The sequence below is a fragment of the Strigops habroptila genome, chromosome 2 (assembly GCF_004027225.2).
Source record: "Strigops habroptila isolate Jane chromosome 2, bStrHab1.2.pri, whole genome shotgun sequence".
NCBI classification, from domain to species: domain Eukaryota; kingdom Metazoa; phylum Chordata; class Aves; order Psittaciformes; family Psittacidae; genus Strigops; species Strigops habroptila.
In genome coordinates this window covers 3,330,043-3,348,086 of record NC_044278.2, presented here as the reverse complement: position 1 = coordinate 3,348,086, position 18,044 = coordinate 3,330,043, and the positions used below count along the sequence as shown (strand labels likewise).

At 46.4% G+C, this 18,044-nt stretch overlaps 1 protein-coding gene across 3 annotated transcripts in view; it reads right to left on the bottom strand.

The window, feature by feature from the left end:
* PTGFRN (prostaglandin F2 receptor inhibitor) overlaps positions 1-871 on the bottom strand; it is a 66,090-nt gene extending 65,219 nt beyond the window's left edge. For 2 of the 3 annotated variants that reach the window (XM_030471855.1, XM_032919769.1), the window contains exon 1: positions 651-871. In XM_030471855.1, coding sequence (XP_030327715.1) covers positions 651-711 — 61 coding nt within the window. In that variant the 5' untranslated portion in view covers positions 712-871. Of the gene's footprint in view, positions 1-109; positions 497-650 lie in introns of those variants that run through there. The other variant, XM_030471856.1, reaches the window with a different exon arrangement.
* Positions 872-18,044: the final 17,173 nt, after the last annotated feature.

Below are 18,044 nucleotides of genomic sequence, written 5' to 3'. Positions count from 1 at the left end.
CATCCTGCAGCTTCCCTCGAGACCGGGAGGAAGACAGGAGAAAGATCACCCACTCGGCCCTGAAATGAGTCACTTCACGCCCTGCGAGGTGAGATTTCACTGCCCTTACCTTGCAGCGACCACAGCCCATGCACCGGGTCGCGTAAGAGCAGCTACGGCCGCACCGTCACCGTCACCGTCACCCGTGGAAACCCCTTTCACCGGGGAACCGCGGCAAGCAGCACACCCCGCGCCCCATCCCCGCTCTGAGAGGGGCCCTTAAAGTTCCGGGGAGATACGCGGCAGCAATCCGCGCCCCGGCCCTTGGAGGGAGCACCAGGAGCCGAGGGAATGCGGAGCCCTTAGGGCTGTGCCGGCCGTTAATGCCCGCGGGCGCGCCGGGGAAGGGCGAAGGCGGCGGCCCGGCCGGCGGAGCGGGGCACGGCACGGCTCAGCCCGGCCCCGCCGCCCCTCGGCGTGCAGCGCCTGGCTGCGCTCCGCCGCGCCTCCGGCGGGCACGGCAGGGCGGGCGGCTCCCCCTCCGCGCCGAGGGACCCGTGCCCGCGGGCCCGGCCCTCCTCCGCTACCTGAGGGCAAGGTGCCCGAGCACAACCCGGCCCCCCCCCGCCCGCCCTCCCCGCTGCCCCCGTCGCGCAGCCCCCCGGGCTCACCGAGCAGCAGCAGGAGAAAGACGAGCGGCAGGCAGCGCGCCCCGAGCCCGCGGTGCCCCATGCTGGCAGGGCTACGCGGGTGCTTCTCCCTACGCGAGCGGGATCGCCGGCAGCGCGCTCCCCGGCCAGCCGCTCGCTTCCCGCTGCCCTGCGAGCACACGGAGCCGCCCGCCCGCCCCGACCGGCCGCGCCGCGCGGCGCAGCCAACCACAGAGACAAACTTTCCCCAGCGCCCGCCCCTGCCCGCAGGTAGCGGGGGAGGCGCGGGGGTCCGGCCCGGCCCGCCCCACACCCGCTGGGAGGGGAGCAGAGCCCCTCACCGAGCGGGACCGCCGCTCCCGGCCTCCCGCGGACACCGCGGACACGTGGCCTGGGACAGCCCCGGTGCCCGGGCGCGGGGGAAGGGAGCGGTCCCGGCGCTGGGCGCCCCCCCTGCCGGCGCCCGGGAACGGCCGTTGGCCCCTGCGGGTGCGCGGGGCCGCCATGGCGCCCTCCTGCCCCGGCTGCGGTGTTCCCCACGCACACCCTTTCCCCGGCCCCACCGCTGTGGGGTGAGGTCTCCTCGTGTCCGCTGTGCCCCCCACCCCAAGCGGGTATCCCCGGCGTGGGGACAGGCTGAGGGCCCCTTTCCTTACGGACACATCCGCAGCGCAGTGGCGGAGCACGACACAGGCGTGAGGGGTTACCCACACCTCTGTCTCCACGCACACCCTGGCCGGGGGCTGCCTGCTGCTCCCCGCACGGAGGTTCCCTACACCTGGTCTCGCAGCCATAACTGCGGCGTCCACTCGTGTCCTCATCCATGCACGCATAGACTCAAAACCCACCTCTGGATGGGCCCACTCGTGTCCCTGCCCTTCACAGCCCGGGTTAGGACAGGGAGCACAGGGGCAGCATGAGTGTCCTCTGCCCCAGGCAGAGGGTAAGGCTGCTCTTCCCTGCAAGCAGCGCTGCCCTGTCTGGGGATGAGGTTTCTTTTCCCCCGCTTGCCTTCCCCATGTAACTCAGCAAAGGGCTGCTGCCACACGGTTTTCTTGCCACCACTCCACTGCCTTTCTTCCCGGCCTGCTCACAGAGATTTTTGTTTGCTCGGGGATTTAATTTCCTGTTTGTAAAAACAAAGAACTGAGGCACTGGCCTGCTCTCTAGTAACTCGGCCAGTTATCTGCTGCTTCAGCCCACTTAACTGTAAATCAGTGCTCTCCTCGTGTGCATTGTGCAGTTTGCTGCCCAGGCTCCCTTAAGGCTACCTGGTTTTCTGTTGGTGGTGGAGCTGCATCTGTGTTACACCATTTCTCTGAGTGGGGACTCTCCAGAGCCTATGCAATTTTGGGCTGTTGCTCCCACACAAAATGGCTGGTTTAGGCTTTATTCTAGTGTCTCCAGCGCACCTTGGTCTTGAGCATGCCTTGTCTTGGGCGAGGTTGTTTGCTCCCACTAGCAGGAAGTATGTGCTGTGTTCGTAACTGAGCATGATTATCGGACTGGATTTTAGGTTGGACTTTGTTACTCATTCTATAATGCTTTAATGTAGAGAGGGTGTTGCCTGGTAGGAATTAAAAAAGACCCTCCTAAAACTGATGAGGAGAACTTTCACCCTCCAACCACAATTACACAAGTTCCTGTACGCAGTAGATCTCTTTACAGAGCTGCAGCTGCAAGGTGCCTGGGGGACCACTTAGTCCTGTCCACACTGAAGTTCTCTGAGCTCCCAAACTGCAAATGAGGCTGAATCCACAAGCGTGACTGAGAAGGGGCTGCCCAAACAAAACGAGACTGTCTTCACCTATGTTTACAATACCCTCCTGTGCCTGTTTGTTCTTGCTGCCTGTTTCCAATCTTTCTGCTCTACCTCCTCCTTTGGCCAGCATTCAAATACATCTTTCCTTCACTGAAAAACATCACTTCTGTAAACCAAGACATGTCCCTTACGCCAAATTCAGAAAACAGGTTAGAACATCTCTCAGGCTTACTGGTCACCTTCCGTCATGCTGGTTAAACTGCTGCACCATCATCAAACTCTCGTGCTGAAAATACATCACCTTGTGCCTCTTAAGCCTGGCAGCAGTCATCCTGATACATACACATGGATGCAGTCACGGATGCAAAGTTTACTGTATGCACAAGGCCACTGATTTTACAGGCCCCTAGTCCACATTTGCTCTGTGCTTCTTATTTCCTGTGATCTGTTGCTAGTTGAGGATCGCTGATCCAGAACCTGAATTATAATGCTGAAAAGTTACAGCAGTGACCTGATGATTTTCGTTATGTCCTTGGAAAGATTTTTCTCACAATTGTCACATTTTGAACACCCTATTGCTCTTGCTGTAACTGCTAGATACCAGTATCGACTTCACCGCTGCTCCGCAGTTAGTTACACTGGTGAAAAGAATAGGTAAATCCCTGGTATTCTGAGCTATGGTGTGCGGTATACTCAACAAGCGCCAGAAGGGACCACTATAACCCATTAATCTGACCCATACACACAAGCCATAGATTTTTTTTCCCAGCAGCTGTATCAAAGTGAGTTTGAAAGACAATACATCTTGTCTTAGACTCCAAGTAATGGCAAATGCCTTACTCTACTTACTAATTTATTCCAACGTAATTATTCTTGCTGCCAGGAAAATGGTTCTTTTAAAGCTGAATTTGTCCAGCTTCAAGACATCAGAACTTGTCATGCCTTTGCCTAAAAACTGTAACTCCCCCATTTTCGTGGGTAACTATACATGGTGCCCCTACCACTTCTCCTTGTTAAACTGAATAGATTGTTTCCTTTGAAGCCTCGCACTGTAAGATTCAGTTTCAGCCACTGCAGCATTTTTCACTCTCCAATGTTTCTAAGCGCTTTTTGACTCACAGGCACCCACCCTGGATACAGTGTCATTGTGTTCTATACGCACATGCTGTGCACAGAGTAAAAATCATCTCTCAGTCGTTGTTTGGTTTCCCCCTCTCACATCGCTAAAAATGGAATTAGACCATTAACTGCCTACACTGCACAAAAAGCTTGTGGAGTCTATTACCCATGTTGAATCCTCAACTCTCTTTCTGCATCTGTGTTTTCTAAGAGAGCATCTTTACCCTGCCATTCATCACCGATGTTCTTCCTTCCTCACTACATGGCCTTGCAGCAGGGTGTGTTAAAATACGTTTCGTAGTATTGTGACAATTTAAGCAGGTGCTTGAGATCGCTCATTCAGTTTGAGAACTGTTTCTCTGAGGCTGATAAATCACCAGCATATATGACAGAAAGAGCAGGCCTGAAGCTGACCGCTGTGTTAGTCTACCTTCTCCTTCAAAGCCTGTTTTCTTCTTTTTTGTGTGTCCTACTTTCAGTGGATTGTTACATGTATGTGATTATGTCATTTTTTCCCCTTGCCAATTCCATTTTGTATAGCTCAGCTATGAGAGCCAGACTGAGTCAAAAGCTTTCTCCAAGTATAAAGTCAGGATAAATATTTTCCTCTGTTTTTGTGCTTTCACCATGTTTATTCATGAGATGCAGAGTAAATATGTGGTCAGTTGTTTGTTTCTCAGAAAGGCATCCCATTTGACTTTCAGTGTTTAACATGTTGTTGTTTTGAGTAGATACCACATATAATCCATTTATTGATGATGCTGCAGAAATGTTTGCCTACATTTCATCATACCTAGATTTCTGCGTAATGCATAGGACGAAGGCATCTCTCATTTCAGAGTAACTAGATTAACCAACAGAATCTCAAGGAAGGATCAAGACTGAAGTGTTATATTAAACCCATTATTATACATGCACATATGTGCATGAACATGAACACACACTGATCTTACAGAAACCCACATGCAACCACTCCCTTTTTCTGCCACTCGTCCAATATATATTTGCTTGCTGTTGCAAAGTTTCACTCTTTTACAAACATGGATAAACGACTCTTGTTCTCCCCACTTTGTTGCCTGAACAGCAGAAGACAAAGGTGAGACGACTGTGTAGCAGGCCCACATGCAGCATGGAGTGCAAAGGTAAACAGCATTCAGAAGTCCCACACATCTCCAACCAACAGCAGAAGGAGCCACCCTGAGGAGGATCCAGCACGCTGTTCAGGGGCAGAGGCTGTAAAAGCACTGCTAACGTGCCGTGCAGATTGCTGGCTGCAAACCTTAAGCAGGGGAGAAATCTTTTGGTCCCATTGCCCTGTCTACGTGAGGCCCCTTGCTGCTGGTGTGTGGCAGCCATAAGCTCTCCACAACAAAAGAGAGGGGTAGTCATACAGGCAGATAAGGCCATGCTCAACAGCTCTGTCAGCAATATGACAGCCACGAAGGGCAGGAAGGGGCTGTCAGCAGCTTCCAAAATGCTTGCATGAGAACTCTGGGGAAAAGGAACCACAGCACAAGCGTTGTCCTGGAGACATCTACATGGGGATGTGCCGTCTTGTGTCTTGGCTACTCATTAAAGACTCTTTTCTCAAGAGCTAGAGACATTATCCCCAGCATGCTGGCCAAATTCCACATTGCTTGATTTCATTCTGCCTCTAGGTTTATTTTGTGTTCCAGAGCGCGCACAATACTCATCTTCATTTCCTCTCCTCAACTCCTGCTCTGTTAAACAGCTTGCATGTTCCAGCCAAGGGGCTGCCCCATCATGGTCGTGACTGATGTGAGCCCTACACCCTCAAAGCTGTAGAGTTGGCTTTGTGAAATGCTTCTGAGCATACCTAATGGAAAATATATGTCCCCCTGTCATTCCTCTCTCAGTTGAACTACAGAGAAATATGGGTAATAGCAGAGAGCTCACAAAGAACTGTGAAAACCTCAGCTTACCCATTATGTGTTATGCACTAAAACCTGTCTCTATTGAGCTGTCCAAGATAAAGTCCTACTGGCATTTGATCAAAAGAGTAGGAAATTACCTTGATTTGTCCTGGCTAGAGCTGGCGGCCTCATGTAAAAAGTATTTGTGAATAAATTATTTGCAGATTGATGGAGGAAAAGTAATTTGTTTGGTGAATATTGTTCAGCTGGCTATTGAGCTAACCAAATAATGAAGAAAAAGTATTAGTCAGTGATTTATTGGAAAACCTAGTTGAAATTTGACAGGATAAAATGGTCAAACAATTTGCCACTATTATTCAAATGCCGGTAGATCTGGATAGTGTTCATGCACTAGTAAAGCACACCACTTCAAGCCATGGCCCTATGAAAGGTATTGAAATATGAATTCAAATCTTCAAAACTATACTCACCTTCTCCTTAAAGGAGATTCTCCTCAACCACAGCCCCGAAGATACCCATTAATGAGCAAAAAACAGATTCTACATTTGCAGTTATTTATTCTTACTTATTATGAAGACACTCTGGAAACTATCTTGCCTGATAGAATAGCAATGAAAATTGAGTACCTTTTACTCCTCTACTGCCTCCCTTCAGTGGGTCTCTAAGCACTTTACAAATTTCAATGGGTTTAATGTTACAGCTGTTCTGTCAGGCAGGAAGGCATAAAGAAATACAGGAAAAGTAGGAAGCACACACCACAAGCTACAGGTTTCTTTACATCATAAACTCTCAGACCTCATGGGCAGTTTTAGGCTAGCTTCCTTTCAATAGAGCACATCTTTTAAAGACTGCATACATTTTTCAAATCTGGCTGCCTGAAGTTTGGTTCCTAACTACTTCAGGACTCATAAGCAGTTGCTTTATACTACATGCTGAGCTCTTGTTGAATTTGATGGAATTTTTCAGCACTAAACACACAAGTAGAAAAACCCATGTATCATGATATTTCCTTGCATACATACAGATTTAGCAGGGTATCTCTAGCTGCTTGCCTGCAGCAAGATGGTCTAGATGGTCTACAGGTTGGAGCCATAATAACTAGGGAAGAGACAGGTTGCAGAGACCTGTCTGTGGCTGTGGGTTGCACATCCCTGTTACTGATGCCACATGAGCAAACCACACAAAAAAGTTATCCAACCTGTTATGCCATAAATGAGGCATCCTCCTACTTCATGCCTCTGTTTTGCACTTACAGCAGCAGGGCTGCAGTCCCTCCATGGCTTTTTGGTTGAAACTCTGAATGCTTACTATCCAATGTGAGGAGCTGCACTTCAAAGCACTAGATAGATATTAAAGATTTTGTTTTAGATGTTAATGGCAGCTCCCACTATGGCATGAACAGTAAGGATAAAATCAACACCCTGTTGAAACTATTGGACATTTTCCTGTTAACTTCACTGCAAACAGTATTTGGTCGTGAGTACCAAATTGAGTATCAACTAGTTCACAAGAACTAGTGAACAGAAAGTACATGCTAAGGCAGTATATGACAAAATCATTCCCCAACAAGTTGCTGTCTGAATGCCTACAGAAGTGAATAATTAAAGAACCAATCTAAAACATATATTTTTATGTAAAGGAAATGGAACATCAAATTAAAGATCAGCTGTCAGCTTAAACATAAATAAACTGTAAAACCAGAAATAAATATTTGTATGATTGCTGTTGATCATTAGAGGCAGTTTAAAATCCAGATTTACTCGACGTGATTTTTGTTCTCTTTCCCACTGGCATGTTTCCTCTCTTGAACTAGGAAAAATCAAAAGGAGTCAATTTTCCTTTCAGGTTTTCTCTCTTTCTGCGTTGTGACTGCAAAAATCTTAGGGGAGGATATTGCTCTGTTTTAAAGGAACAGTTTTCATTAGAAACAGAGGAGGAAAACAATAGAAACATTTCTGTTGGCATTTGTTTGTTTTTATACAGATTCTCCTAGGCAAAATTGAAGTCACGAGGGAGAGAAGAGTCTGCTTTTAACATGAGCAGGTACAGTTCTTGCCATGCTTCAAATTCACTCTCTTGATACAGTCCAGTTATGCTCCATTTTGGGAGTTTGCTTTATTCACTAAGGTCAATCTGAGCTTAGCTCTTCTTTGTGTTTTTTACCTGTAGGACTGCTGTCTTCCCACATCAGAAACAGGCTCAAATCCTTTTCTGACCTTCATTGCGATGAGTAGGACATACATGTGATGAGGATAAATCAGATTAAAACAGAAACAGTAACAGTGCATATCTCTGGCAGGTCCCAGAACCTCACATACTGTTACCTTCTACTACACAAGGCAAATAACCCAATCTTCAGGCTATTCTGAGACATGGAAATTACAGAAACAAAAAGCCAGGAGGTATCTGCCTACACAAAACTGAAATGCTACATGTAATGTACACTGAACTGTCACTTATTATCCTGAGTTGATTTAAAATAATCTATAATCCAGGGATGAGAAGTGAGCACCATAGGATGTGGCAAATCCTTCTCTACAGCAAGACAGTGTTGTTGCTATACCTAACCATGAAAGAAGAAACATGCTGTCTTTTCAAGAGAGGACTTCTAATTTTCTGAACACTGAGGCTAAAAGAATCTTTTTGGGTTCATCTACATTAACAGGGGTTAATTAAGAGATTAGGCTGGGGCTGCTGATCCTGACCCTGTCTGACAATCTGGGCACGCACTTTATTGACGAAAGCCTAGAAACAGGAAAGAGCCATGATACAAGCTAGTGCAGTCACTGCATCCCAAGGAACAGAGATCTCAGTCCAAAGGACTATCCAAAAGCCAGTCTTCTGGGGAGGTCTTTCCTCCTCCTGATGGGACTGGAGGAGATGATATGAAAAGAGCTTTGTGTTCCCAGACAAAAATCAGTGAAAGCCAGTGAAGTCTAAATGTGTGTTTTTCAGGTTCATTTCTAACTTGCTGTGCCAAGCAAAGAGACTAGAGATGCAAAATACATGCACAATAAAACCAACATAAAAATTCAATGACAACTGGCAAACTGAAACCTCTGCTTTTAACAGAGTTCCAGAAACAAACTTCTGAGATCTTGATACACAAATAATAAAGGAGAGCAAAGCAACCTGTGCATTTTATTTCCAGTCCTTTTGGCACCCTAATAGTCCAGCATCTCCTGCCTATTGCAATATGCTGTCTTATTCCCTCTGTTTTGTTTTCACATTGGATGACCAGCTAACTAGCTATTGAGCCAGCAGAGAAAAAAACAGGTCAAAACCTGCAGATGTCTCAGTGTTTGTACCCAGGGGACAACAGATAACAAGCTGTTACAGTCTGCCTGCAAATCCACTGGTTGGCTTGTTATTCTTGAGTGTCTACTAAGGCCTCGTTGATTCTGGTTTGGCACTTTGCTGTTGACCCTGCAGCATATTGAGGGTATCTGCAGTACAAAAGGCTCATAAGCTCATCAAGCACTTCTGTGACTCTTGGATAGTGGTCAGTGAAGCAACTCAGATGCTAACTTCTCAGAGAAGCTATATCTCACCCCAGACCTTCAGATGAGCCATCAGCTGGGGGCTCCTGTTACCTTCGAGGACAATGCTCCATACATCTGTGCCTTTGCAAATCTTGCATCCTTGAAGATGTTCACTTTTAGAAGGTGCTGCTCTATTGGCAACACAGGGAATGTGGCTCGCCAGGATAGCCAAAAAAACCCACAAAGTAAACTACAGCACAAAGTCTCCTTGCCTACTCTCCAACCATGGGGACTGCAAGCAAGGAAACACATTCAGATTCAAATCACAATATATAAAAGTCTCGCTAATTTAGACCCCCGAGACTTCAGAAGAGGACAAATTTTGGTTCTCTGTGAGAAAGCGGTGTCTGCATATAAAGTCACTGGAAAATGTCCAATAATCTTTGGGCATGCAAAGTTCTTCTGGACTTACTTATCTGAATGTTGCCAGTGCTCCTGCTGCCACCTAAAAGAAGGTGGTGCCCCATGTGAGTAATACCAGCTCAGCTGAGCTACCTGACCACTGCAGAACCAGCAGTCCAGTGGCGCTTAGCTGGTCCAACTGAAGATCCACTAGTTACCAACACTGAAAATCCACAGGATCTGAGTTAGAATGACCAAGCAGTCAACTTTAAAACATCCCTACAACCTGCTACTGAGCCCACGGGCTCGCTGAAATAATGAGCATTAAAGAAAAAAACACTCTTCAGAAAGAAAGGTCTCACATAGCAGGTAATGCCTTTTGCATTTCTTGTTGAGCTTCCGTAGCCAGTCTTCTCCAACTGCTTCCATCAGCACATGTTAGAGCACATCTCATGCCTATTCAAACAAACAAAAGAGGCTATCTTGTCTTTCACTTTCTCCTTCCTCCATACTGCAGGGAATTACTGCTCTTCTCCGTTCTGCTCTCATGTGGAGACAGTCATTTTTAATTTTTTATTGCAGTAAAAATAATACAAAGCTTCATGAATGAAGCTGGCAAAATACAGAATAGGGCTTTACTCTTCATGCACAAAGATAAAATGGTAACATAATATTTAATCAGGGAGTGAAAGAAAGAGAAGTGAGTTCATTAACTTTTCCCTTGAGTGAAAACTCCTGTTTTCATTCTTCTTTTATTTTTATTCAAATAATTTTCAAGAGAACACCATCCGTATGCAAATTCGTGTGTGTTCTCAGAATGCAGCTTTCTTTTATACAGATGATCATGAACTCACTCCAATAAAGGGAAAGAGACAGGATTTTTCCATAGAAATAATTGGCCAGGCAGCCAGCAGTAAAAGCTCTATTAAGCCCCAGTTATGTTTTCCACATTCCTGAGAGTTTGTATAGTTCAGTGGACAGTGTTTTGCAGCACTGGACATCACAGATCCAAACTGCTTTTACCCAGGGTTTTGGTTTTTTGTTTGTTTGCATTTTTTTCCTCTAACTGCTAGCGACAGCAGAAGAGGAAGCAGCAACTTTTACATTTAATTCTCCACGCAGCAAGATTCATGGTCTTGAGAGCTTTGGAGGCTCCATACTGGCTCTGTGAAGACTCATGTCTCCACTTCTGGATGCCAATGAGAGCTTCGGATTCTGCCTGGAGTGCGCACAGAGGCAGGGCTGCCTGAGACACAGAAGGACAGGGGAAGGGCAAACAGGCTTTGATTTTGAATGATGGGCAAACATCATTCAAAAGATGACATTTGAATTGTGCCCTCATGCACCAGAGACCTGGAAATAGGAATGTGATTCATTTTACAACCAGGGGCCAACGGCAGGGGAAAGGCTCAGGGTGACAGCTTCCAGCCACAGTTTGGGGGAACTCTGAGCCTTGACACTGTTGCTCACCTCTGCTCCCTGACCTGTTTAACAACCACTGGTTTCCAGCTCCCTGACTGGGGTCAGGCATCAGCTCTGACTCTTGTGAGGCATCCTCATTACGGGGCGAAATGCTCTTGTCAAGCAGGCATCCCAGCTAAAAGGCGACGCACAAGAAAGAACAGCAAAGCTCATCAATAGGAGTGCCTGTTCAGAGGCACTGATCTGGACCATCCCACTGAGCTCCACCCCAACAGCTTCTCTGGACAGACTCTGATGGCATCACGCTCGAGCCCCAAAGCACAGAGCACGATGACAGTACCAAAATAACTCCAGAGTTAGTATGTCCTGAAGGTATGCTACTTTTAGAGGAGCCTGTGTTGCGTCTGTTCCAAATGATCCCTCTTATGGGTGTTGCCTCCAGATACACCCACTTGGAAAGCAGTTTGGTTGAGCAAAAGTGTTTGAAAAGATGCAAACTCGATCATTAAAATAACCTAAGAAATTCCCACACCCCCTCTGTAACATAAAAAAGGTACTCGTCTCCCATCACCTGGACCTGCATTCTTCCTGCTGTTGTTTCCTTTTAGATAACCATGTTATCAGAAGCCACTAATTTATGAGGAGCAGACAAAAACCAGGAGAACCAGTGCCTTCCTTGAAGACGTTACTTCTGTCAGATTAGTATGTGAAAAACAACCAGGAACTTCTCAATGAATCTTTCTGGAATATTTCCTAAGCAGCTGCTGATTCTTTCTGAGTAATAGCAGAAACGAAATCTGAGAGGAGAAACTGCAGCTGCTGCCACAACAGAGAGAGCTTATTATGAGACATCGCACTCTTTTGTTTTTTCACTTCATTTGTTTGGGTTTTGTTGGGGTTTTTATTTTTGCCAGAGTGATAAATTACTATGGAAAATTCACACCAGGAAATTGAGATATATCCCTACTGACAGGCAGGTTCCCATACAAGCACAGATGATGTCAGCTATTTTGGTTAGTAACGATTTTGTCCCCTGTGGCGTTTCCATTCCCTTGCTCCAGGACTCCAATTTTGTGCTGGAGGCACCCAACTGGGATTTGAGCAATTTGCCAGCAGCACCTGCCTCTTTCCAACAGGCACTGGCTTCAGTTACCTTCATTTACAGTGCCACAGTGCACCATAATTGCAGGTATCTTCTTATCTGCCTCCATGGTTAATGTTTTTCAATACTAAACCTTTCTGAGAAAGAATCATGTATGCACTGGTTTTTTAGGCCTTGTTATAATACAATAACTGATAACAGGGAACACTGTCTGCAGTAAAATACAATTCCCAAGGCTGCACTTAAGGCAACCTTTCAGTCCTTAATTACCCAACACAGAATCAGAATGGAAAGAAACAAAACCCAGGGAAAACCGAGCTCCAAGGCATCTGCTCCCACAGTCCCTGAGGAGGAAACCCGAGTTGCCAGCCCAGGCTCCACCACCACACAACACAGCGCTCCTCCTGCTCTCAAAGCATGAGGGTCTTATGCTTGTTTGAAGGCCAGTAGGAACCAAGAGGTTACGAAACGCAATATTCTCAGGGCCTATGAGAAAGGAAATACAGAAAAGCTCAGCTTTTTGAAAAGAATTACCAAAGCTTTTTGAATTCCACAAAATGCTGCTTTACATCCATATTACAAAGCCGTGTGACACTGAGGCCAAGAACCAAAATGAGGGGGAATACCTCATATTGTGTAGATGGACTTCAGGTGGCTACGAGCATGCTATGTGAAAGTGAAGAACCTTCTTGACACTGGCAAGCTTTGCTGAAGCGCTTCTGGTGTCCTCCAAACTCCTCCTTCACTTCAAGCACCTAAATAAACAAAATAAATGGTACCATTGATCAAGTAGCACCCTCAGCCGTTCCATGCTCTCTTCCAGAGGCTGCACACTCTCTTCTCCACCACAGTTCACTTGCAAGTTCAGTTAGGCATTTGTCAAGTCCTTTCCAAATCTGGAAACACTGATGTGTCACAGAAATATTTCTTCGTTCAGGGGTTCCTGGGTGGATTAATTGCTGTAGCTCCTCAAAGGACAACTTAATCTGCATTAGCAACTCACCTGCTTCTTAGTGCAGCTACCGTGCATGTGTTGGGAAGGATGGATGGGATATTAGGAGGTTGAAATCATTTTTACTCTTCATGTACCTTGGCATGTCTTAAGCAACTAACCTAATGGCTGGCAAGCATTTGCCACAGTATAGTTAAATATATTATGAAAATGAGTCAACAGGGAACCTCAGGCTGGTTTGGGGATTTTTTAATGCTTTCTCAGGCAGTCAGCTAGACCATATCCTCCCAAGCAGCTGAGTCCCTAAATTATTTGTCAAATTAAAACAAAAAAAACTAAAGTAGTTTTAACCAGCAACATGACTTTGCAAACAGTCCATTGTATGTCTTGGAATCAGAACTGCTTTGTGACACAGACATGTTTCGTTATTGATTCAACAAGTTTCAAGTCCATATGGCTTCAGTTACAGAAAATCTAGCTGGAGCCTTTCCTTTCTCGCACAAAAGCTTCGTCAGCTAAACTCCAATAACAGAAGCTTTATTTCAGGCATGTGCAAGGGGTGGGAAGAACCTAATTGAATCTAATTTGGTAGCTCTGCCAGTTTTAAAAATTAGTGTGGATTGCCATTTCTTCTGGATGAAGCGGAACAAAAAGAGGCGAGATTCTGAGCTGGTACCTGAGGTGATGACCTGGTCCCATTTTACAACTAGGAAAATAGTAGTCCTAGAAGGGTGACTCCCTAGGAATGGGACAAAATGACGTGTGGGTAAGTGGTGAGAGTTATGGACCGGCATGCAATTCATCTACAGATCATAAGTGAATGGGAACACTAGAGCACGGGTGTTTTGATAAATCCACACTCCTGATTTTGGCAGTCATGTGGGGTCTCAATTCTGCTGGTTCTGACACCAACGGCTTCTCATGGAGGCAAAGCCATCCCTTAGTAGAGTCCTGTATGGTACCACAGCAATTCAGACTTATTCCTGCAGCTTGTGGTCCTCAGCAAACACCCACTCAAGTCAACAGGAATCTTTTTGTTGACTTCAAAGGACACTGACTAAGCCCTAATTTGTTATTAGAGCCTTTGAGTGCAATTAAAGCCATATTGTGCAGAAATAGGTGGACACTGCTCATTGGATGACACGTTTTTCTGTCATCACTTGGTTAGTAGTGCTGTTGATGGTAATAATACCAGTAACAGAAACATCCCATCTGCCTGTGCTGTGAGCCTGCCAGTGGCTTCCAGGTGTTGAGTTTAAGGAATCATGGCGTTGCCTCAGTCCCAGCTTTACAAAGATTGATAAGGAGGGAAATCTAAACCTTTCCTGCCTTTGGCACCCCTTCACTTAACTGCACTGTCCCCTTCTTTTCACTAGATTGTCTCACCATTGCCAGACCTCTGGATGTAAGGTAGGACATTTCACAAAGCTTGGTGCTGGAAGCCACTCGTGGTGAGGTGTGACATCATTTGTCAGGGAGGCAGTGGGGTCCTGAGGAAGGGAACTGGGACCCAGATCACTCTGAAAGTCAAACAAAACTCTTCTAGGGGGGGAAAACAAGGTCTGAGGATCTCCCTGCCTACAAGCTCGGTGACCGCAAGGTTTCACCCCAGCTCTTTCCCTGATGACTCTTAGTGCTTTCGACAAGTCACCAGGCAATCTCAGATCAAAATCACAAGCATAGCCCCAACTCCAGCTGGCAGTGCCTTAACTGAGACTGGCAGCAGCTGGTTTTCAAACCAGCGAAGAGGTATAAGAACCTCACCAACATATTGCTGAAAGTGATGGGGCTGTGCCTGCAGCTCTGGCCAGCCATGAAGCATCACAGCTGTACTGTGTGCGGAGCCAAGCACGGAAAGACTCATGGCCAACTCCTGCTTTCAGGTCCTTCTCTAGTACAGAGGAGACTAGTCCTTCTCTCTAACCAAGAGAAAGTGTCATTGTCCTGCTTTTCTCCATTAGCCTGCAAGATGGGGTGACAGCAAATCTGTGCATCTTGCCTCTTGCTGCCTCAAGATGCTGTTCCCATCCCTGTGAACTGAGCAGGGTGCCCATTCCCATAGAAGGACTGCTAATGGGCCCCGTGTTGCACTACGTTCATTACAGGGACTAAATGGTTAGTTATCTCACAGCGTGTATACATTCAGAGATGAGCTAAAAATGGACTGGATGTGTTTGATGCATCTTTTTTAGCTAGAACTGCCAGGGTGCAGTAAAACGTGATAGACTGTTCCGGTTGCTCAGACTTGTATCTGTGTTTAATCAGCCCAGGTGCTCAGCTGTCTGCTAAAGGAAATCCTTCTGGAAACACCAAGATGGGCTTTTCTTTATGAAATTTCATTCCTGTGATAGGTGCTACCAGTGTCTATTATGCAGGTTGGCATTATATTCAGTTTCTTCTAATGCTTCCTGATTTCAGCTGGCTGGGCTGACATCTGTGAGGGGTCTTGCCTCGGGCTGATGAATTCCTCAGCCTTTTGTACTACATGCTATTCAAATCTGGTTACTCTGGCCCTATTAATTTCCTCTCAAGTTCTTCTATAACACCATTATAATGCTGAAGTGCTTACAGCAACTCCTGTGTTTATTATCACCAGCTCACCACCTGATGGGAAGAGTCAGTCATTTCTGATACCTTCTTTGAGCTGCCTCCCCAGGGACCAGCACGTTCCCATAGCATGCACAGGTTCAGAGCAGGACTCTTGCTGATCTCTGTCACTGCAGAGATCAGCACCCCTAGGATTTCAAGATGGGCACTGGTCAATGAAAACACTGAGAGGCAGAGAATACCTTGCCTGGTTGAAGTGATGTCTACGATATCCCACAGGTACATGACAGCACAGGCAAGGAGAAAGTCCAGCTCCATGGGACAGCAGTCCAGGGTCTTGCCAGTGAGGCAGTGTCTTCCTTCAGCCTCCACCTCAACTACTACATCCTTCCAGTTTCTCCAACAAAAAGGTTAACTAGCAATAGCCTCCTGCATCCAAAGCTGAACATGCTTGGCTGTTCAGCCCCTCTGCAGCTGCAGTCTGTGCACTAGGCGCTAAAACAGCAGGCGAGTTAGACACTCATGGAGCCCAAACTAAGATTGCTCAGGGCAGCCATTATTTTGGCTCTCCTCCATTGTCTCCCTGCTTGGGCAGTGCCTGGTTTCGCAATCCTTAGCATTGTTCTTTTAACATCATTGTGTCGGGGAGTGTGTGCAAAAGCTGGCCAACTTTTGTAAAGACTTCTCAGCCTTGGGCCAAGTGCCAAGGCAAAGCCTAGGAGACAGGTACTAGTGTCCTTGGGAGAGCTGTCTGTCCTCAGGAAACCAGGGTGGTGGAAACCTCAGCTCTCTTTCTTTTGAAACTCCACCTGAGATGAGGCTGCCAGATCCCAAGCCCTGAGAGAGATGCTTGTATTTTAGAGCTGCCTCAAATATGTGCCATGGCTCTTCTCAGGGTCCTGACCATGCAAATGAGCACCCACTCAGAGCAACTGCAGCTCTCATCTGGAGCCAGTGTGTCCTCCTGCATGGAAATCAGGTGTAGGGATGTGGGGACCTTTAATCTTTTCTTATTGAGAAGCTGAGGATGGGTTCTAAATTCAGGTTCCAAAAAGACCTTAGGCTGAGATAAAATGGATGTAGCTTGTGTACAAGAGATCACATGCCCAAGAGCACTACTATTTATCCATTCTGGAGTCAGGTCACACTGGTTTTAGTATTTAAAACAATTTTTCAAGCATTCTTCCTGCAGCCATGAAAGAACATAAAAAGAGGTTCCTGGCTGATGTGCAATCTCTTCTTCCTCCTTCCACTCATGCCATGACTGGTCCTACTTTATCAAGACTATCACCTTCATCTTCCGCTCAAAAAATGCCAGTCAGGATTTTACACTTAGAAAAAGGCATCAGTGCAGATCTCAGAGTCTATCGGAGCATGCGGTGCTCTTTATCTTACGAGCCCATCTTCACTGCTGCATTGAGCAAAATGGGCAATTCTCCTTCTGCAAGCCAGCTATTCAGATCTCAAACAGGTTGTTTGGTGGGGTTTTTTCCTGAACTGCAGTTATTACAAGCTCTGTCTTTTACAGGCGTGTTGTTATGCTGGATCAGAAATAGCGATGCATGGCCACTGAAGGTTGAGCCCTGTGTTTTGCTAACACTTTGGAAGATGATGCCATCTGCAACATGATTCACATCAGTGGTTTAGTGAAATTTTGTTGGCAGGGAGTTATTCACCAGATTAATGTTTCAGAAGTTCTCTTGCTTCCAACATGATGCTTCACCTTCCCTCTCCTGCTGTTTTCTTTCACATCTCTGTAGGTATGCTCTGTCAGATGTCACGGGTGCCTTGTTAGCATGCCTGGACAAGGCAGGAAATATGGGCTTTGCTGGCAAAACCCCATGATGCACAGCTTGGAAGGTTGCACAGATATCCTGCCCCTCTGATGCTTTGAGCAGGATGTTGAGGTGCTACCAGAGCCTGTATCATGGGCACACAACAAGCGTCCTCCCCTCAGACACCCATCCCCACATCATCCCAACACAGAGGGATCCTCAGAGCATATGCAGAACACAGTGTAGAAAAAAATTTGGTTCTTTCATGAGAACTGAATTTTGTCTGTCTAAGGACCACCATGGCATATTGTCATGTGCCTGTGGGATGTGCCCCGTTCACATAAATGAGAACAAATTGAAACCACCTTTGATTTTAATACCATGTCAGTACTACAGCTCCCTACGTGCATGAGCCTTTTCTGGTTCACGAGCAGTCAAAGTAACCTCCATACTCATTTGCAGAGACAGATTTTGCAGAGGTGCCCTCAGGGCGGGAAGTCCCCTTGCTTTAGGTGCTGCCCAAACACCTACAAAGCCAGTAAAGAGCTCAGAGCCCTATGAAACACCTCACAAACGTATACCAGACAATTCAGGCATGGGAAATGAAATTCTGTGTGCACCTCTTCCCAGATGTTTTCTGAAAACATTTTTTCCATAATATAGCTCTTGTGCTGGTAATTTTCTTCAGCACGCAAAGGTGTCTCCTTGCAAAGCACCAGCAGCACCAGACACTCTTCAGAGCTCCTACCGCATCTTAAGGACAGGGAGGTTGTTTTGAATTACATCAGACTTTCTCTGGGTAAAATGATCTCCACACAGCATTATTTGTAATTGAGAGAGGTTAGAATAAATGAATTCTCATCACCAATGCAGATCTTCATAAGCTGCCCACTGCCACGGTAATTGAGCGCAACAATTAAGCAATAAAGCCAGTTGTTTCTGAAGTATTCTGAACAT